The sequence below is a fragment of the Pristis pectinata genome, chromosome 1, assembly GCF_009764475.1.
Source record: "Pristis pectinata isolate sPriPec2 chromosome 1, sPriPec2.1.pri, whole genome shotgun sequence".
Classification (NCBI taxonomy): domain Eukaryota; kingdom Metazoa; phylum Chordata; class Chondrichthyes; order Rhinopristiformes; family Pristidae; genus Pristis; species Pristis pectinata.
In genome coordinates this window covers 112,747,460-112,769,834 of record NC_067405.1, presented here as the reverse complement: position 1 = coordinate 112,769,834, position 22,375 = coordinate 112,747,460, and the positions used below count along the sequence as shown (strand labels likewise).

General features: G+C 37.6%; 1 protein-coding gene and 1 long non-coding RNA gene across 3 annotated transcripts in view; one reads left to right on the top strand and one right to left on the bottom strand.

Moving 5' to 3' along the window:
- Positions 1-310, bottom strand: part of LOC127583237 (uncharacterized) — a 71,599-nt gene extending 71,289 nt beyond the window's left edge. The window contains exon 1 of one of the 2 annotated variants that reach the window (XR_007958239.1): positions 20-310. This is a non-coding gene — a long non-coding RNA (uncharacterized LOC127583237). The remainder of the gene's footprint in view (positions 1-19) is intronic. The other variant, XR_007958232.1, reaches the window with a different exon arrangement.
- Positions 311-358: 48 nt separating this feature from the next.
- naa30 (N-alpha-acetyltransferase 30, NatC catalytic subunit) lies at positions 359-22,119 on the top strand. The gene is made up of 4 exons (XM_052038951.1): positions 359-1,487; positions 13,727-13,850; positions 18,370-18,425; positions 20,323-22,119. The coding sequence occupies exons 1-4, from the start codon at positions 738-740 to the stop codon at positions 20,458-20,460; spliced, it is 1,068 nt and encodes a 355-aa protein (XP_051894911.1). The 5' UTR covers positions 359-737; the 3' UTR covers positions 20,461-22,119.
- The last annotated feature ends 256 nt before the right edge of the window (positions 22,120-22,375 follow it).

Genomic DNA, 22,375 nt, shown 5'->3' with positions numbered 1-22,375 from the left:
GCAGCACAGCCAAACTCACAGAGGCAGACCCTGAAATGACAGAAACACCCAGGCAGGTCTCCAGCGTTGAAGGCGGTGTACAGTAACCGCAGCTGTGAACGCGTCATGGGGGAAGAAAGTTTTCAGGCCGGTGTTGTTGTTTTTCAGACAAAGCAGACGGACACCTGTATTTATCCCAGCAGAGGAGGGGGAAGACTTTCCCCCACCCGGAGGACATCAGCCTGGCCCCTCGGCCGCCAGCAGCCCCCAGTCCATCAAAGGTCAGCGTCGTAAAAGAAAGTTAATAAAGGCGGCGAGTGTGCCGTGTTTACGACAGCGGTTGACGTATCCGGGGGGCAGTGAGGTCGCGCGGCACATTTCATTTACGGCAGTGCCTGGGTCGGGAGTGGAAACGGCCTCGAGTGACGGGCTGTGTGTCGGTGCCGCCTGTGCCGGGGTTTTCTCTCCGTCCTCAGTCTCTTTCTTCCCCCCCTTCCCTCCCCCCCTTGTCCCCCTGTATCCGTGCGGGTGTCGGCCTTCACCTGACAAACCCCGGCTTTGGCCTGGTCCGGTCCACCGCGGGATGTTCGAGTGCTGAGGGCGGCGAGTTTCTTCCCTTCCCCCCCCCCTCTACCCACCCACCCACCACCCCCCATCCTCCCCGCCCCACCAACCCCCCTCCCGCGGTTGGATCCGTGTCTTCCCCCTCTCTGGCCGATTTGTCCCCATGCTGTCGCTGCATTGCTTCACTCTTTAGGATGTCGGACCTGCCAGCTGGGCCCAGCGTGCTCTCCCCACCCCCTGCTGAAATCTCGGCCTTTCCCGCTGCTCTCAGTCACTCCGCAGGCTACGGCCAGCTGCCCGAGCCGCAGCAGAGCGAGGGCAGCGAGAAACCTGAGGCCGCTTTGCACGGTTCGGGGCAGGAATGTGTCGATGAAGTCGGGCCGAAACCGGCGAATAGTGTTCTAGCCTTCCCGGAGACCACCCGAGCGAAAAAGGGTGTCCTGCACCTCCATCACCACCATCAGCAACAGCGGGTACTGAACGGCTGCGTTATTCTAAACCCTGAGCTCCACTACAAAGCGGATCGCACAGGCCGGGTCTCCAGTGCCGAGGCCGACGCCGAGTTTAACGCGGGACTGTCACTGCCCCAAGGTGGCAGAAGGAAACCTGACGCCACCAGTTGTGGGAATCCCGAAGTGAATCATGCGAACCAAAGGACTGCCGAGGCGGCTGAGGCCGATACTCAAATGCCCAGGGATGGACTTGATCGGATTGGTGTCAGCCCGGATGACGAAGATCAGTCGTGCCTGGCCGGCTCGGTAGCCGCTTGCAGTTTGCATGCCCCACAAGAGCCTGACACGAACGAAAGGATACGTTACGTTGGCTATGAGTCAGAGTTGCAAATGCCAGATATAATGAGGTTGATCACGAAGGATTTGTCTGAACCTTATTCCATATATACCTATAGATATTTTATTCACAACTGGCCACAGCTTTGTTTTCTGGTAAGTGTGATGGTTGGGGGAGGGAGGGTCGTTGTGGTGGTGGGATATATGTGTAAATATGTTAAGGTCATCTGAACTACCTTCGATCAAGAACTAATGTTAATCGTCACTACTCATTATCATTTAGTTCTTCTTTTCAAATTAAATCGAAATGTCAATCCGACTGTTGATACAAGACCTCTGGTCCCTCTGGACTCCAGTGGCGTGCCGGTGAACGCCATACTATTCCCTCTCCAAGGACACCCGGGGAGAGAGGCAGGCAATTGAGCCGAGTACCTTCTCAGCCTGATGCCGTTTGAGAGCCCTTGCTTAGGCCAAGGGGGTTAGTCCCCGTATGTTCAAAAATCAGGCGAGAAGTGCGGCTGAAAATTGAGCAGCCCCTTCAAATAGTGGAAGTGGAGCCGCAAACTCTCGCACTTAATGTAAAGGCTATTTCGAGTTTGTATTATTATTTTATTATTACTTTATAAACATTAGACATTTATAGATTTCATGTTTTTAAGTGGACAAATCCATGTAATGCCTCGAATGTTGCCCCTTTTCATAAGGGGTAAATGTCAACTGCAAAACTGTTACTGTTCTATGACTTACTGCATTATGAAACCCACACTCATTTGCTGGCAATTTTTATGTTAATGTGTCCAGTTTTATGCCAGTATCTGGGCCTTGAACTTGCATCATAGAAGAAGATAGTTTTCAATGTGAATGAATGACATTTGACTTTGTAGTTCCATTTAAAATGAAGACCAAATGAAAGTTCAAGGGGTTAGAAGTTTGTTGTAAAATCAATTGAAATAGTGTTTGGAATAGGTAAAGTTGTGTTGACTGATTTTTATTTAATACATTGGTAAGTTTTATTTAAGAATACTAATTGTAGCTTGTTTTTAATGTTACAGTTTTAACCTTTTTTTAACGCCTTGTATTTTGGTAATTGGTATAACTGATAATGTGGAAGTTCATTTTAAACAGAATTTCTGTTTTTCCCTAAAACAATGTTACACACACACTTATTTGATGTCGCTAGTGACCAAGGTTTTATTTTTTTTAAGTTTTATAGCATAATGTGTGGTGCATCTGCCACAGTTCCTGAATGTGGCTGTTGTTTTCCAAGTATTGCCACAATATTCATATGGATGAGGAAATTATGTTAACATATTAATTACAGATGAAAAAGCTATTCTTGTATGGTAAATATCAAAATGCATAAATACTGTTAATTGGAACGTAACCACTATATTTATGTAGAATTGAACTGTGTGCCTGACACTTCTGCTTGCTATCCATCTAAAGTTACTTTAAATCTGTTTTTATTTCTTACAGGTTTTGGTATTCATTCCTGTGTAACTTTTATTTTGTTCTGTTTGACCTGAAACTGTCCAGTTGGTCGATCCTTTTAATAGAAGTGCATTGAATTGAAAGTCTTTTAAAGAAGAAGACATTGTTTAGTGTATATACATTAAGTAATATGTCCTAGTTTTTAAAAAAAAATATTTGGCGCAACCACATCTGCAGTGGTGAAATTGTGGCTTTGGAACTGTTTTGGTTTTCACATTACATTTGGATAGAATTTGATTTTGACCCAACATGGGTGGTCTTTACAGGCCTTTTAAGTCCTCAAACTCACTTAAGTATGTGCAGCATTTTTGAAGGAAATTTTGCTGAAATAATATAAATTCAGAGTATTTGTTTAACAAAAAAAAATACAGATGTACTGGGAGTGGAACTAATTGGGAACTGGGTTTTTATTTTCTATTAGGATACCCAAGTCCAAGCCACAACTTCCATGAAACACCAATCTTATCTACAGTTCCGTTAATTTGTCAATGTTGCTCCATTTCTATAAGCTATTTCTAATTGTTTAATATTCATTGTAGCCTGGTGGTTCCATAACTGCATGTGCTAAGTAGTGTATCATGCATATCAGAAAGATCCTAGATTTTGTCCCTTATTTAATTAGTTCTATCAGTCAGTTGTTGGGGCCAGTGCAATAATGAATCACTTCCTTTGTTTTGGGAGTTGGTGGAAAAAGAGAGGATTCTGACAGTAGATTGCAAGTCAGTGTGTTCGGCTGGGTATATACATTAGAATATTAGCCAAGGCACACAACAATATGACCTCTGATCCAAATTGACGTTGAACCCATCACCTAAGAGAAAACAAGACAAAATGGTTAACTTTTGGTAATTGAAACTGTGATCTAAATTGTACATGACTGGAAAATCATGTTATTGTCAAAACTGTAGATTTCAACCAAAAGTGTTTTTTTTTAAAATAGACATCTTAACATCTAGTAGCTCCAGATTCGCATGTTAATCAGATTGTTGGTGGTGATGGTTGAGTTTTTAAAAACTATCCAGTAACTTCCATGTAATTTTTGGTATCAGCTCAGATAAGTTCAGTGCATTCTGTTTCAGAAACACAATGAAAACTTTTTTTGTTTCTAGCTCTTGAACTGGAAGGCTAATCAGTACAGAAAAGTGATGAAACATCATTTCTCAAATATAATTTTGATTTTAAGGAAAGATCAATCATCAAATAGCAATTAGTGTGAAACTCTATATACTTAGCCATTTTTTCTTGTGTGTATCAATAACATTGAAATGCTTTGTACTGTATTCTGTTTGGTCATATATACTGTGACTTGCATTTTAGCGTCATGCTCCACCATGACCATGTTCCATTTTTACATTTTGATATTGAAAATAATCTGTGCCGTGACCTTAAGTTCCAATGTTTCAAAGTTTAACTTTGGCTCCTGTTTGGACAGAATTATTTTTTTCTAAATATACTGAATGTATTACCAGTACAATGTGTCAGCAGCCTTCAGCATAAGTTTAATGTTTCCTATTGTGTTATCATTATTTGGTAGACTGTGGCTGCAATGTGTTAGATCTGCAGGTAATTGTTTGGTAGGTCCCCAAAGTTGCTTCTTCCTTATGACGTATCAACAAGGAAGATCCACCTTATCTTGGCCTGTTCATACTTTACCAATGCTTCATTGCTATTGGTTAACTTTTGGGTGATGTATCAGAATTATTACACAGAATCATGATACTCAAAATTAAATCTGAGGGATGATGCTCTAGAAAGATTATGTGCATGCTTTATCAATTCCAAGCAAAGCTATATACAGAAAATTGACCAAAAACCCCTTGCATAATGAACTAGATTCAGCTTTGTTTCAAAAGCTATTTGAAAGGTTCCTAATGCATACAGAAGTGCTGATGATATTTAGAATGAATGTGGGCTCTTATAATTTTTCTCGTATTGAAAAGTTATATATTGGTAGTGAAGTTGGAACTTAGAGTTTGTACGTGGCAGATTAAGATTGAGTAGTGGTAATTTTTATAATTCACGGTACATTTTTATATCTTTTGTGAACGCACTCAAGGAAGGTAACATTTTCTGTTTGTTTTACTGGATGTTTAACATTGTTGCATTTTTAGGAGTAATTTAAATGCCTTTTTAGTTTCAGGAACAATTGACGTTTTGACATGTTGCTTTTGAAGTGTAACTCTCTGTGATCTTTTTAAAGAAACACCAAAAGTGACCACAAAAATTCATTAACTTGACACTGAATTATTTCCTGCAAAGACAAATATTGGTAACACTGAGTTGAGTATCTGTTTTGAACAGCAAATCATGTTTAGGTCTCAACATTAATAGCAGGTGGTGCAGCTATTAGAGGTACTGCCTTGCAGCTCCAACAACCTGGATTCAATCATGTGTTCTGTGTGGTGTTTACATGTTCTCCCTGTGACTGTGGGTTTCCTCCAGGTGTTCCAGTTTCCACTCACATCCCAAAGACATGTGAATTGGCAGGTTAATTGGCCACTGTAAATTGTCCCTAGTGTGTAAATAGAATCTGGGAGAAGTTGATGGGAAGGTGAGAGGAATAAAATGAGGTTGGAGAGGGTATATGTAAATGGGTACTTGATGGTCTGCATAGACTCTGTGAGCCAAAGGTCCTGTTTCCATGCTGGATGACTCTGATACTATGTATATTGGAACATATCTTCCAGATGTTTTTTCATCCGTACCACTGAATGATGCAACATGCTTTCACAGAACGTGGAACAGTACAGCACAGGAACAACCCCATTGGCCCATGAAGTCTGTGCGACCTTGATGCCAATTTATACTAATTCCATCTGCCTGCACATGGCCTATATCCCTCCATTCCCTGCCTGTTCATTTGCCTGTCTGAATGCCTCTAAAACATTGCTGTTGTGTCTGCCACCACCTTCTCTGGCAGTGCTTTCCAGGCACCTACTACTCTGTTCTTTTAAAAGAAAACTTGTCTTGTAAGTATCCTTTAAACTTACCCCCTTTCACCTTAAAGCTATGCCCTGTAGTATTTAACATTTCCACCCTGGGGAAAAATATCTGGAATTTTAATTATGAGAGGGTAGATATTTTCAGCCTCTAACGCTCCAGAGAAAACAATCCAAGTTGTCCAACCTTTCATAGCTAATACACTCATATCCAGGCAACATCCTGCTGAACCTCCTCTGCACCCTCTCTCAAGCCTCCATTTCCTTCCTGTAATGTGGCAACCAGAACTGCACATTATATTCCAAATGTGCCCTAACCAAAGTTTTATACAGCTGCAACATGACTTGCCAATTTTTATACTAGTTTCATTTTCAATTTTGTTACAAATTTGCTTGGGAAATTTGGTTTAAATGTAAACATTCTACTGTCTGCACACTGCTATGGATTACTTCTGGAAATAACACTTGTGCATCAATGCATTGTCTGCAAAAAGAAAGCTTCATTTCAGTCTTTCTGTTCATTTTTGCCCAAGGTTGTTGCATATTTTGCATCACTTTCTGACTAACGGTGTCACATAAGTTCTTTCTAGGCTTTTGACTGTTAATGTTGAGCCAGCTGTAAGAAAGTATACGAGTGTGTCTCAGGTTATCTCACTTCAGACCCATTCTTTTTAGCAGTTTGTTAGCAGAGTTTCTGGAGAGATCTGAGTGCTGGAATGAAAGTTGAGTGGAAGGAGGGAAAGATGGGTAAATAACAACCTTTAGTACAATGAGTAGATAAAGTAGGAAACGAAACTACTTTGACAAATTCATAGCCGCTTTTTCTCATTAAAACAAGGGACTGACCGTTGCTGAGAGAGGGTATAGTGATGGTGAGCTTTCTCATATATTTCTTCTAATAATGCTAAGTGAAATTTAAGGAGATATTTGGATATGGCAAGGATGTTTAACTCTTGGAGAACCTGTGTATTTTTAGCTATTGAGGGAAGAAATGGGATTTGGCAGAGAAGAGAAGGCTTGAGTGCTTGCATCAGTTTGACGTTGACTATAATGGTTTGAATTGAAATAAAAATGGAAAATGCTGAAAACATTCAACCTGAATAGGCAGCATTTGTGGAAAAGGAATGAGTCAACATTTCTGATTAACAACCAATCAGATTTCCAACATTACAGTTTTGCTTTTGTAACTGTGTGATTTCATTTTATCATGACACTATCTCAGATATAAATGAACTTCAAACTGAGTTCAAAGACTCATTTGACACCCAAGTGAAGAGCACCAAGATTTTCTGAATGAAGCTTTACTCTATTACTTTGCACTGTTAATGTTGGCCAAACTGGAAGAAGCTCCTTGTGAACATTTGTATCTTAAAAATTATGTATTCGTTAGTTTTCAATTTCTATTATACTTGTGTAACAGGCAGCTTTATTTTGAACCGGCTATTATATCTCGCATCCAGTGATTCAAAGCCAGATTCTATAGTAAAATCAGTTTTTGTCATTTACATCATTCACTTCATTATTCAGAAGTCCTGGCCTGATATACTAAACCAAAATGTAAACAAACCAGAGTTTTGTATTACTCTACTTTGAAGTTCCAATAACTGCTTTGCCAGAGCACTAGATGGAGTGTCCAGCGATGGGAGCACTTCTTTGAAATTAACTGATAAGGAAGTGTTCATTGCTGCATAAAACTCATGTCTGCTTGGGATCCGGCAGTTGTAAAAAAAAAATGGAATACAATTTTGAGGGTCTTTGCCATATGGTTTTAGAATGGATGAAACTGAGTAAAGCAATAAGGATTAAGAAAATGACAAAAGACATAAAAACATCAAAGTGTTTTGGGGGTGGGGGGTGGGGAAGAGAAATAATTTTAAGATGAATGAGAAATGAAGCTATGGAAAATCGGCTGAGGAGCACAGTAACAAAGTAGGAAGAAGTTAAGAAGCTTGCAGCATGAATGTGTATTTGACAGTTTAACTTGTCATGGATTTAGTGGGGATATGCTGCAAGTTATATGCGTAACTGCTTGTAAGTGCCAACGTTGGATTCCTCATGGTATTCAACAGTGGAATATTGATTTGCAGCAATTCCCCACCACTTGTATTAGATAACTACCTTGAAAAACATGCAGCTGATTAGACTGCTCAGTGTCTCCATTCATATAATTGGTAAAGAATTGTTTTCGTTCATTTTCAGATGCATTTAAGTGCTTTTAGTATACTTTAAGAATTATATTTTGCTTATTTGTTAATGGTTTGGAAATTTTTATTGCTGCTGAAGAGGAAGTGGCGATAGGACGGATTTTTTTCTTGTGTAGATAAGCAGTGAGTTTGGGTAGCTTGACTCTGACTGTAAAATTCATTCACTGGAATCATAAAGACATGCTACTTGGAAAATAAGTGTCTGACTTGAGGTAAAAGAGCAGAGGCAACTGGAGATGGAAAAGAAGCAACAGAAGTTAATAAACCCTTTTAAAAAGAATGCAAACCAACTAAGCTTAAATAGTTACTCCACAAGTGAGGACTGTAAAGGGTTATGCCTCCATGTCGTAAGTGATGTACTGAAGCACTGGAAAACAAAAGTACACCAAAGGTTTACTAAAATCCTACCAGGAAAATTGGGGTAGGCGGATTGCATTTCAGATTGGAAAAAGCTGAAGCTCAGAAATGGTCTTTAAGGTTATATGTTAAAAAAAAGGTTTGACAGTGTGGACATAAAACAGATGCTGGAAGAACTCAGCTAGCTAGGAAGCAGTAGCTGTGGAAATAAACCAGTTAATATTTCAGATTGAAGACCCTTCATAAGAACACAAACAGTTTTTTCAACTTGACAACAGAAGGAAGTCTGTATTAATAAATCCAAAAGGGGCTTCAGGGGAAAAGTAAATAGATAAATTTAAGGAGAGGCTGAATGGAGCATATGAAGGTAGATGTATATCTTGAATTGGCGGTGGTTTCATGTAAAGTTTAAAAACCATAAAATTGTTGGGATTAATGTTTCTTTTCTCTATTTCCTGCTGTCTCAGCTGCCAGTATCTCTCAAGCATTGCCTTCCCAAACCCACTGCCAAACTCCAATCTTTTTTACTCAAAGACAACATATTGTAAAAATCAGACTTGGATTAGTTAAACAGAGGAAATGAAGGCAGAAGTGTAATTAAATATTTCTGACTTTCTAGAAGCACCTCAGCATTTTCTCAAACAGATGTTGAAGTCAAGAGACATCAACTGTGCAATAAGATTTTTGGGCCATTTTGAGTAGTCTGGGTCTTAACACATGAGTGGTAGATGTGGACAAAGAAAGAAAAAGATTGGTGTGCAAGAGAGAATAATGGCACATTCAGGCACGGATCTATTGATAAAATTAAAATCAGGGAAGAATGCAGGAGTGTCTGAGAAGGAACTAAATGTGCAAAATGCAATGAGTACACAAGTAACCACCTCTTCCTCCAAAGGTGAGAACGAAAGTAAGTTGAAAGAAAAGGAGATCCAGCAGAACCACACAGTACAACTTGCCATAGGCAGTGCCACCTATGACTCATCACTGTGATTCTTAAAATAACCTGGATCAAATTCTCTGCTCAACCTTCCAACATTATGTGCAGTTTGTTCATGTGGATATAAAAGACTGCAAGGACAGAGTAGGAAATGAAAAGAATGCAGCTTAAAGAACAGCTGTAAATATCACCTCCAAACTTTGGAGGGCTCCATCTCAAAAAAATGTAGAGAGAATTTGGTAGCTTAGAAAATTGCCTGAAAACAATGCCATAGGTGAAGACTCCATCTAATATAAAATATTTCATTGGGAAATACTTTGACAGACCAGTTAATAGCTGAGGACTGAAACATCTTCCCACCCTCAACTGCCGACAACCCTTTTTCACTATCCATATCATTCTACTTCTCTCAAATCCCCCTGCCATGATCTAGAAATGCTTTACCCACTTCTCCCACAATTGAATGTAATTTTTCATAGGATGTTTGGGGTTTTTAAGTGAATCATTTGAGTGAAGTTCAGTGCTGTAGTTTGATTAAAGACTGATTTGATGTCTGCTAAATTTTGATCATAACTTTAGTAAAGTAGATTGCGGGTTGCAAGCATATACTATATGTAGCTTGGACACAAAGTTCCTATCAAAAGTGGATTTCATCATTAACCTGGGGCCTGGCCTCATGGCTTCAACATTATAATCTACATGGGTAGAGTGTGAATATGTTTTAGTATTATGCTAGTAATAGGTGTTTCATAGTTCCTTTGCATTTCAGGTGAAATGTTGACCATTCAGTCCTCTTTCCTGACGTGCTTTGGGCCCAGGCTAGTACGAGGACTGGAGTAGCTTAAAAAACACCAGTGTGGCCTTTGAGTAAAATTGCCATTTTGTGGAATTATGCTTAATAGGAGCTGAATTTTATAGCAAGTTCCTTGTTACTCTTTCAGAGGAAATTTTGATCCCGTAAGTCAGACTTGGATTGAAACCCAGATAATTGAAGTGAAATAAAAATTGCTTAAAGTCCAAAGTGCTACCTAGGCATTCTAAAAGTTACATGTTTTTACCTTAGCTCCTCTTAGTTTGTTGAAAATGACATGAATATTAGAGAAACAAAAAAATCCCTTTTTAAGGTTTGAAGGGATATAAAGATTATTGCTGTGTAAAGGAATGCAGTAAAAGGCATGCAATGCTGTTGAAAGCAAAGAGATGTGAAAAAAGACAGTTTTAATCACAGATAAAAATGTGTATAAAAACCATGATGGTCTATGCTGCAGAAACCTCGCCTTCATTGTGAAGAGATTGTTCTCAGGCATAAAGGTAATAAATGAGACTAGAAAACAATTGAGCTAATCAGGAGTTAACACTAATTTTTAACAAGTAGATAAATTAATCTAATTTTTAGTAGCAATTACTGACCATAGAATTAAGCGGAATCAAATAGATGTATATCTGTGCACAGAGTGGCATGATTGAACAATAGAAATTAGGACAAATGAATGTTTTGGAGATTGGTAAATTTTAGCCAGTGAAGTGTCCCAGGGACTATTTATAAGTTCTGTCATTGATTTTGAAGGGAAGCTAAAATTTACCAAATCTATTAGCAATCTAGATACACTAGCATTCCCAATTTTGTAATATCTCTAGGTATTCTTAATGAAGTCTTTGTTGGCCTGATTAGACTCCAGTCTTTCTCATAAAAGAGACAAGGTTGATGCTGGATGATCTAACTGGTTGTATTCTTATTTGGCTGTTAGTTTGATACAATTTTGTGGCACAATCTCAGAGGACAGTTAGCAGTTGAAGTTGACCATGTTGCTGTGGGTGTGGTGTCACGTACAAGAACAGACCACACAAAGATGACAGATTTTCTTTCCAAAAGGATATTAATGAAGCAAAGGGTTTTATTTTCAATAGTTGTGGATGACATTGTGGGCCGAAGGGCCTGTATTGTGCTGTACTGTTCTATGTTCTATGACTATTACTAATAGTAGCATTTTATTTCAGATTATTTAATTAACTGACTTCAAGATAGGATTTGGGATTCAGTCCTTTGGATCTCACTATCTGTAAGCAGATTCTATAGTGAATTTCAAAAAGAAAATTGGGTAAATGGTTGAATAAGAATTTCAGGGATTTGTGAAAAGATGAGAGTAGAAGTCGTAATTGGAAATCTCAAAGGGCTGCCACAAAAAATGTTGGGCAGAATGGCAGCCTCATGTGCTGGAAATTCTGTAAATGGGTTAGCTCCAATCCTAATCTTTCTGATATGGAAATATTTTACATTTTGAACGCTGTGGAATTAATAGGGGAAAGGGGTAAAAATGGAATGCCTTTGCTTTATTCACTTGTACTTCCCAGACATTTTTGGGAACACAAAGAGCTTTTGTTTAATTCCTAGAGAGGATCTCCTTGAACAATTAGTTGGTTGGAATCAAAAGGGAACCTAAATTGTTTGTTTACTTGTTAATCGTGTAAAGCAGTTGTTTCGTGCAAAATATTTTAAATGTCTTGGCTGTTCAGTCTCTACCTGATATTTATGGGTCCTGCTGTTGTGAAGAAGTAAAGATACTCTAGGTAGATGGAGAACCTTGACTGGTTCTCCAGTTAGTTAAATCGTATGCACTCAAGCCTCTTTTGTTAAAATATTTTTTCTTTGAATTAATCCCATTCCCCTTTTAAATGTTGTATTCTGATTTGATAGCTTGTTGTAGAAGGTGACTATCAATAGTTTTAATGAAAAAGATTGGTTATTTTAGAGAGAAACTGATTTTTTTTGGATACAATTTTACTATCATAAAGCTGTGCTGCTCCCCTCAATGTAATATACAAGCTTCATCCATCATTTGCTCCTTCAGGATGTTGTTTGTGCCACTTGAGCAGCCAACATGCAGTGTCTTGTGATCATGGTCTGTTGTCATCCAATAGACTTCCACGTATTCACTGTTCCCTAATCCATGTTTTTAGTCACTTCCTTAGTTATTTCATTAGGCTGCAATCTGTATGGTTGTATTCAACCTTTGCCTACTCACTCCATCCAATTTTTCCTTAGTCTTTTCATCTTGCCCTAAAAGTTCTACCTCTCAATTGAATGTCTGTCATAGATTTGTTTAAATATGTCCATTAGATTATATGATAATTTTCTATCCAATTCTGCATTTTATTTCATTTATTAGCTGATGTGTAATATGAGCACTTGTTTGCCAGTTAATCAATAACTTCTAGTTAATTTCATTGTAACCCTCATTACTTTTCAATTTTTACACTATTCATTATATTTATTCATTGTTCCCATATCCTTTTAAAGCATCTCCATCCATCCCTTTGTGTTCCTAAGTTCAAAGTTGCTTTTTTATCCTTGATGCCAATTCTTCAGCTTGGTGTCTATTTCTTGCATACACTTGAATCCTTCCAGAACTTTTCTCAATGTCAGTCTTGAAACCTACCTTTCTTTAACTATCTGATTTGTTTTTGACTGGTAAAGATTTTGAGGAAACCAACCTCGAGGCTTTGTTTTATCTTGAGCTTTCTTCCAACCTCTCATTCCGTATGAAAGACCCCTCCCTCAGATCTGAGAATATATTAGTATCTACATGCATTATTACTTCTGCCTGCCAGCCCCACTCATTCCAAAATCCATTTGCTATGCCCTCCCCCCCCCCTTCCAAAAATAGGCTGCTACCCTGTCCTTTATCTTGACATCAGAGCTAATCTGGGATCTAAAATGATGGACAAATTTATACTCATCTGCGCTCTGACACATTTTCTCCATCTGATGAATCATCAGTTCCATTTACCAGCACCTATCTTGCACGTTCACTGCTTCCCTCTAATTGTATTTTATTCACAGTCTGCATATTATCCATGAACATTCATGTCTCTCAGAAATTGCTTCTTGTAACTAATCATGAAGAACTCACTACAACACTTGGTTGAGTTCAGTCTTATTTAGTTCCCATTGTGATGATTTTTCTGTTGACTGTATCTCCTCTCTTCCTTCAAACACTCCTTGATACATCTTCCAAACTCTTTTTTTCATATTGAAGGAATCAGTGCCACAGGATATCTAGCCTAAAACATTCCCCTAAGCCTTTGTGTTGTATATTTTAGATTTTTGAAGTGTACCAGAAATGACAATATAGATGGAATGGTACATTATGGAGAAGCTATCTGTGTGATAAATAGCAGTAGTGCTTTATTCTGGTTTATTGCAATTGTGCCAGGCCTAGTAAATTTTACTTTTTTCCATTGATTATGTTGTGCTCCGTATAATTTACTAAAATAATTGATCTTACTGAATTTATAGATTGATGCTTTGCAATTCTATAGTCATAGATTTGCAAAGCATCAATTCATTTTTATTATTTTGTACCTAAATTGATAGGGAATAAATTTGATCACTTGGATTGTATTTGTTTATATTTTATACTATATTGTGCATTTATTTAAAGAATTGTTTCGATTTTGTTTTTACAGGCTATGGTTGGAAATGAGTGTGTGGGTGCCATTGTCTGCAAGTTAGACATGCACAAGAAGATGTTCAGGAGAGGATACATAGCTATGTTAGCAGTGGATTCCAAATACCGAAGAAAATGCATAGGTGAGATTTCAAGTTGGCTATGAAATTTAAAAGTTTTTAAAATAGCCTTGGTGTAGTTGAAAAAGGGATTTGGTTCCAGAATTTAAGGTTGTTTTTCTTTTTGCTTCTTTTCCTATACTCGTCCCCTTGGCAGTCACCTACCTTTTATAAATATAGCTTACTTAGACCTCTGTTGTCTTTATAGCCCCACTTGCTGACTTTTTTTGGTTCCAGTTCCCCAAGTGCCTGAATTGTGATGTTTTTATTCTTCTGTTTAAGTTGCTTCACAGCACTGCCCCTCCATCATTCTATAATGCTACCAGTGTTTCGGCTATTGAGTGAATACAACATTCTTCCAACTGCCTTTGTGTTCTACCTTTAGGTCCCAATGTTTGCATTTGTACTTTCAGCTACCAAGGTTCCATGCTCTGGAATTCTTTGCTTTTCCATTTTTCTTTAACTTCTCTGTACAGGTCCTTACCTGCTTACGAATGACTTGTGTACGGCCCTTGCATACGAATGAACGTTTGGGAGACCAGCAGGATGGATTTGTCAGCTGCTGCGGGGCTGCAGGCATCTTCTGCTGCCAGGAAACTTGGCTTACAGCCATATTTCCAATTTGCAAGCTGTTTGGCTTATGAACAGTTCACAAGAATGGGGCCGTGCCGGGGATGACCTGTGTGACCGAACTCGTATACACTTCATAATCTAGTTCTGTTTGAATTATTATTGATTTTTCCTTATAGATCTGAAAAGTGACTTTAGATATTTTAACTAAAGGTGCTATGTGCATTCCAAACCTCCATCCATCCCCAGATTCCTTTCGGTATTTGGTATATAATGGGATGCTAAATATCTTTTAAATGGTACAGCCTCGTTTTACTCACAACTTACTACTGAAGTTGAGAACATGTTTATGATGCTTAGATTATATACAAATAGCAGTCACTACTATTTCCAATCTACCCCATCTGTAAGCTACATGCTGTGATGTGGCTGAATATACCAACCTAGATATTGTGCAACAGTCAGGAAGCCGAGGACTCCCTCACAGATGTACACAAAGAGAAAAGTCCAGAACTTCCTGAGAGGGGTTCATCGGGGATTTCATATTTCCTTACAACGTAGGATGCAACCCTTTGGCCCATCAAGTCTGTGGCACAGCTCTCAGACTTATTTTCTTGTAACCTATTCTCTCTCAGCTGCCCATTAACTTCCCTCTGATTCTCCTATCACTCCTGTATACAAGGAGTAATTTACATTAGCCATTTAACCTACTTGTACCTCTTGAAAGTGTGAGGAAAGTAGAGCACCTGGAGGAAACCCAGGTAATCACAGGAAGATCCTGCAAACTCCACACAGCACTGGAGATCACAATCAAATCTAGGTCAATGGGGCTGTGGGGCAGCAGTTTTACCTGCAGCACCACTGTAACCCAACATTTTTTGACTGGATTCCACAGTGGATATCTTATGGAACAAAGTGCCAACTTTCTGCAATTGCAATTAATACATTGATAAATCTGCCAGCTGAACCTGGGTTTATTGTTTTAAACTTTTTTAAATGTATTATTGATTAAATGTAATAATTTATAACTTTTGTGAATGTAGGGTGTTCAAATTATTTGATGGCTTTGACAGCAAGATAAGCCTGGGGGCTTGGTTTATAGTCAGCTGTCAAAACATTTATGTGGGCAGAACATGTCCAGGCCCCACCTCATTATGCTATTTGCCACTCTGCTGCACAGAACTTCATTGATTATTTGAGAATCTGCTTTGTCAAAAAAGTTGCCATGGGAAGATCTATGTAAGATACCTGCAGATCCAACAGATGGGAAATCAATTCTACAAGGAAATTCTAGGTCTTTGTATTTTAAAAGAAGCTCCACAATTCAGTGAGGGGAGAAAAAGCAATAGTGAAGATTCATTTGTGAGGAAAATTGTATTTAAATAATTTATACTTCTTTGATGTTTGCTCAAATTTGTAATCATTGGGCAAATGTTTGTATTTTAATTAAATATTAAATGAAACATTCGCAAGGCAGTGAGGTAAATAATCACCATATCTGTCCTAGTCTTGGAATAAATATTGGTCAGGGTCTCGGGAGAACTACATTGTTTCTTTAGTACCATGGGACCTTTTGATGTTCATGTTAGGGTCATAAAGGTCATTGCTTTAATGTATAATTTGAAGTATATCCTGCAGTGTAGTACTACTTTGATGTTACTATAAGAATCGTGCTTCATTTTGTGCTTAATTTGCTAGTGCAAACTATAACCCAAAAGCCTACGACTTAAGTTGTGTATTAATTTGCATTTTACTTGAAGTCATCAGTTAATTTGTTTGTACTGATAGTCATAAAACGTCTTTTGTATATTTCCATTTTCTGTTTTAATGTTGGAACAGTACGCTTCTGCTTCGTACCTTTGCTGGGAATATTCTTGTCTGACATGGTAGCTAGATAGCGAGAAATACAGTTCAGTATATGAAGACAATTGGAATCAACTGGAATGGCTTGTAAACATACGTGAGGGATTGAGGGCAGGCTGCTGTGCTGTAGGCTGATGGGAGACAGCACATGCACAAAATCGCATTGGAATCTGGCATGCCAAATTCAAATTGGGTTATGAAATTGACTATTTTTAGAAAATTTTGCATGAGAATTCCAGTTGCATAAATACTGGATAAAGGAGAGTTTACTGTATATATCACTTTGAAGTTTTACATTTTATAAAGGCAAACACGATATCTAATTTATGTACTGCAGGGAATTGTATTTATTTTGGGTTATGTTAGTTGAGGGAAAAATGTTGGCCAGGTTGCTGAGCACAAATTAATGTTCCACTGAAATTGAGTATCCCACATAATACAGTCCTTGCACTGAAGTGTCAGAAAAAAAATTGTACACTGAAATATTTAGAAGGGTTAACAACACAACTCAACTGACCATAGGTGACCCTTAAAATTAAAGGATGAGTACATCCTGTGCCTGTTTTTGCCACTTGAGGAAATGAATACCCTGCATAGTTAGAAGCATTTCAGTGTAATGGATCTCCTTCAGCTTTTCCATTCGGCTTTGCCAAGTTCAAGTCTATAAATTGTCATGTCTATAGTAGAATCTGCAATGAATGGTTAAATGTGAAAAAGAAAATTATCAAGGAACTTGAACATTTTTTTTTTGCAAAACAGTGGCTTGCCACAAATTTGTCCATAGTAATATATCTGAAAATATGCCATCTCAGAACTTGGATTAAACAGCAGTAAACTTCGTAGAATACTAAAGCAAGAACAGAAAATGCTGGAAGTGCAGGTCAGTTTGCTACTGACCTGCACTTCCAGAGAAAAGAGAAAAATAGTTAATATTTCAGGTTGATGGCCTTCTGGTTCATTTCCAGTCTGTGTATGTGTCCATATGCAGGAAACTGATGCAGAAGCCCTTGTGGCTTGGGCAACACTGTTGGAAAGTGCTTCAGGAGGGGAACATGTCCCCAGTAATCAGGGTTGTGCCAGAGTTGGTTGGGTTGTAAAATAGAGTTGATGTTGAAGCCTGTAATGTGAAGATTTGTATTAGTCCACTTGGACTCAGTTCCTGTGATTTATCTAGATAAAAGGAATTCCCACCTATGATTTTTTTTCTTTGTATAATTTTATTAAAGTGCACTATGGCTGAACATTGTTAATATTGATTTTTGCTCTGTGGTATTCAGCCTTCTTTTCATTGTTGTCTATACATTTGAGAGTGGGTTAATACTATTATGTTAAGGGGTTAGTGCAGATCCTATTCCTTGAATCAGTTTAAACAGAAGGCAAGAAAATGATGCTGACTGACAAGTATAGATGGTCTCCAAGGAAATGGCTTGTCAGATAAATGCCTACGGCTGCTTTTTGCACTTCCGTTGTTGCATCTCTGGACCATTTCTATATATCTTCTGTTGTCTTAATTACATAGTATTTAGAAATATGTTAATTACCTGGTGATTAAGCAGGCTATTCTTAATCCAAAAATACTTTATTGCAAATGGGGAAAAAATGCATAGAATTGGATTTTCCAATATGCATCCTGCAATATGCTTTATTAAATTGACTTCTCATGCTGCCCTTAGTGTAATCTGTTTTTATTGAATTTGATGCTATTCAAATAGCATCTAGATATTTTTTGGGTTTATGGCTGTTTTAGAAATATTAATTAATATTGTGGTAAATTGCCATCTAACTTTATGCATATGTGAGAATCTGTAGCTGGATGGATGGGCATCTTGTTTCTTAACCATGATGAAAGCAAATGCAAAGGAGTATTAAAACAACCCAAGCTGTGCTTCATCCCTGTAGGAAGTGTATGGTCACTTGTTTAGCTACATGACAGCCATCAAAAGAATTGTGTAAAATTCATTCCATGAATGGTATCCTGCCTGCACCACTTATTAGTTCTGTATCTTGTGCGTTCTGATCTTGCACTTGACCTTTCTGTGGAATTTGAGCTTGATTTTATTTAATTCTGTGTGCTTCTGAATGTTCACTTTGTTGCTACCTTGTTTTACAGGCACAAATCTAGTGAAGAAAGCAATTTATGCCATGGTAGAAGGTGACTGTGATGAGGTACAGAATCTGCAAAATCCGTTAAGCTTAAAATTTAAATCTGCCTCGCTCTATTTTTATCATTTGTTTGGAGTAACTTCCATAAATCACTTGACTGCATATGTACTATCCCATAGCTTCCTCTTTCAGCTGGTCTTGCTGTTGGTTGAGTACTTAACTAATACATTACTAAAATTTGAAGGTCAGTTTTACTCCCCATCTCTCCCTATGCCAACTCTCTTCAGAAGGTGGAGTAAGGTATTTATCTTAAGCAAGCGATTTATCCTGCATGTAAAGGTGGCTATTTTGCACTGTTCTGTCCATCGAAAAGCCTGCAAAACTCAGCAATTGAAAGACTCGAGTTCAATTACCGTAGAGGATTCAAACCCAAGTATTAAGTGGGAGTCCAGCATCTTGTATTGTAGTTAAAAGGATGTTGAATTTATATATCCAACTATTTCTAAGGGTGTTCTCAATGCACTATCTGTTACCAGTCATTTATTTTTTACAGAATTGGAAATATAATGTGCTTTAGAAACCCAATGCAATTTTCATCAAAATTACAAAAAGCATGGTTGCAGAAGAGTGGGATGTGACGTGGGTAGATGTAGGCATGTAGTATTTTTTCTATTGGTACTTGATTTGAAAAAAAATTCTTCTTAAAATTGCAAATTAAAAAGAAAATTGTGTGTAGAGTCTGAATGCTTTTTTGAAAATTGTGTATTAAACTCCACATTTAGTGACCATAAATTACTTTTTAAGAGAATAATTACCTTATCACGCAAGCAAGGCTAACAGAAAAATGTTACTTTTTAAATTGTTAAAGTAGAGTCTGTGAATGTTATCTGTATAGGCCTCCATTTTAAATCTATTGTGACAAGTTTTTGCACAAGAGATTTAGGAAAAATTTAAAACAAATGGAATTTGAAGTACTCTTGTGGAATGGACTAAAACTGAGACAATTGGTGTTTCATAGTGATCTGCAATGGATGTTCATACTTTTCAATTACTCTGAAGAAGTGAAGGATTGTATAAATCAAAGTTTGTAGGTACTGAGTTGGGAGGCACAGTGGCAGAGCGGATGGACGTAAGAGATAAAGGCATATAAATTGAGTTGGCAGTTTGAAGTTCATTGTGGGGAGGTATCAAGTTATACACTTGGAATCCAAGAAAGACACTTTAGTGTGCCACCTTAAAACAGAATTGTGGAAAAGCAAATAAATTTGTATGTTAAGGTATGTCAATCACTTGCAACTAGTCAACAGGTAGAAAAGAGAACCAAAGGCTATGTTAGCCTTGATCTTAAACAGACTGATTACAAGAATTTGAAGTTTTGCTTTGGGTATACAGTTTTGGTCATGGCCTCTCTGGAGATCTACTTTCAATTCTAATTGCTTTCAGGGAAGATGTATTGGCTTTAGAGCATGTGCAGAGCAACTCCACAAGAATGATGCCAACACTAAATAATGAGGGCAGATTGGATTAAATTCATTAAAGTTCCTTTGGGTATAGAAGACTGAAGGTGAAGTGTTTAGATGTGTTTAAAATGGTAATATGAAATAATAGTGTGGTAAAGAGAAACTCTTTCCTCTGGCTATTAACTCCAGTACATTAAAACAAATATTGAGATTAGATCCAGTTTAAGGGAGATGTCAAGACTTGCTGCTTCACAGAGCATTATTGAAATCTAAACCCCTCCTATGCAGCCCTTCCCCAATCACTCAAAGATCTGTTATAATGTTGGGACAGCCTCAAACTGAATGGATTATTCCTATTTTCATGTTCCAATGAAATTCACAAAATCATCTGATAGGGAATAAAATAAAACAATCAGTGAAATACTTGGGCACTTTTATTGTTGGTGTACGTGATTTTTGGTAAAATAAAATTTAAACGCTACTTTTCTCTTTAAATGCAGGTTGTTCTGGAAACTGAGATTACAAACAAATCTGCCCTGAAACTCTATGAAAATCTTGGATTTGTGAGAGACAAAAGGCTGTTCAGATATTACTTAAATGGAGTTGATGCATTGCGTCTTAAACTGTGGCTACGTTAAAGAACTAAAAAGAACGAGTTCAATTGAGTCCTTTTTGCATGCACTGCAATTTTTTTATGAATTGCTTTGCAATAGGGCTCTTGATTTCAATGCAGCTCTTATCTGTCTGTGTCTCCATTGAGTGTCACATACATTTGTTGCACTATGGCATGGCGCAATTGTGCTAAATAAAAAAAGGATTTTTTGTCTCAAAATTGTCAAAATATTCATGGATGAATTGTGATACCAGAAAGATGGAACAATTGTTCTGAGATGCATCATTTTGGTGAATGTGAGAAAAGATACAAAGTTGTCTGTCATTTGCAACAGACAGCATCTCAAATGACCTATTGGTGGAAAATGTTTTGTGGCTTCCAGAGAGCTTGTATGTTGATATTTCTCCATGGATTTACACCGACATTTCATTCAGAAATTTGCCAGATTAAATATTGAACTCCACAAAGGGTGTTAATTCTGTTTTTCAGATTTTATTTTTCATATTAAATTTTCCATGTAATAATTCTTGGTACCTCAGCGATCACTGAATGAAGAAAGCACATATTAGGAGTCGTGTGTATGTGTGTGAGCATAACAACAAAGTAACATTGCGTCTGCCAGTGCCTGTATAGATGTGCATTTAAGTCTCATTTCCAGTTTGAGTGCATGCTTTTTTTTTCCAGACAATCTTGCAGCAGAGCTTTTAATTTTATTTGAACAATGGTTTTGGTGGTGAGTGACTCTGCTTTTTCCATGATTAGGATTTTTTTTCCCCTCAACAAAAGAAATGATATTGTTGCTTTGGAAGCTATCTGGTAATTATTTTAAGTGAAAGATTTTTTTTTATTTTGGAGAATTGTCCAGTAGTTGCTATACTTAAAGTCCCCTTGTACACCACTATATTTTGCTGATTCTGTATAATGCACTTTTCTTGGTTTGACTAGATTTTTTAAAATAACAGATTGTATGTCTGTATACAATTTTAACCAAGAATTGATTTGGAATCTTGGAAGCCATGAAAGAGTGGATTTTTAAAGCTATTGGGACACATTTTATTGTCCATATTAGTATGCAAGCAGGTCGTCTGCAGGATCCCCACCCACTAGCCACATAACTTGGCCGTTTCTAAAAGACAAAATTTGAAGTGCATTGTACCAAATTTATGTTCAAAATCTGTACATCCTTTCTGCAGCAGAGCTCTTCTTTCCTTTTGGAGCTAATGGTTATTTTCACTCTTGAGTATATGAGCTACTTGGAACTTTACTGCTTTATGTGTTTCAAAAAAAAACACAATCTGCCTTATTTTTTTGGGAAGGGTAGATGGCCACTGAACAACGGATTTGACACATTCATCAGTTTACAAGTGCAAAACATCAGATGGAGTTTGGAGCAGAGCACACTTCATAGAATGGATCCTTGGACTTGCATAAACCAACTTGATTTCATTGCCACACAGTTTTATTGGAGTTAAGGATAGTATACGAGATTGGGCAATTGTTCAATATCAATGATTTAATTCTGTGTTGAATTATTGAACTTCTGTTTAGTCAGTAAATGTTACTGAATTTCACTGGTATCCCTGCTGCTCCAAAGAGCAGGACTAAATCTACAAAAAGGGGTTAAACAGAAATTGCAATGTTTGTAAGATAACTCTGTAAGATGCAGTAAATAAAGTGAAAAGTGGTTTTAAGAGTCTGAAATTTTGTGGTTTTAAAAAAGAATGTACAGGATATTCCATCAATAATTGCATGTTGCCACAGTAGTTTCACAAAATAGAATAATTTTGGGAGATTTTCTGTTACATTCCATGAACATCTTCAGAGGTGATCTTAAAATTTCTTCAAGGTCCCAGATAATGAAATGATGTACATCACTCAATAAAATGTCATCTTTTAGAAATGTGCCATTCTCCAGATATGCCCAGCAAATACATTTCTAT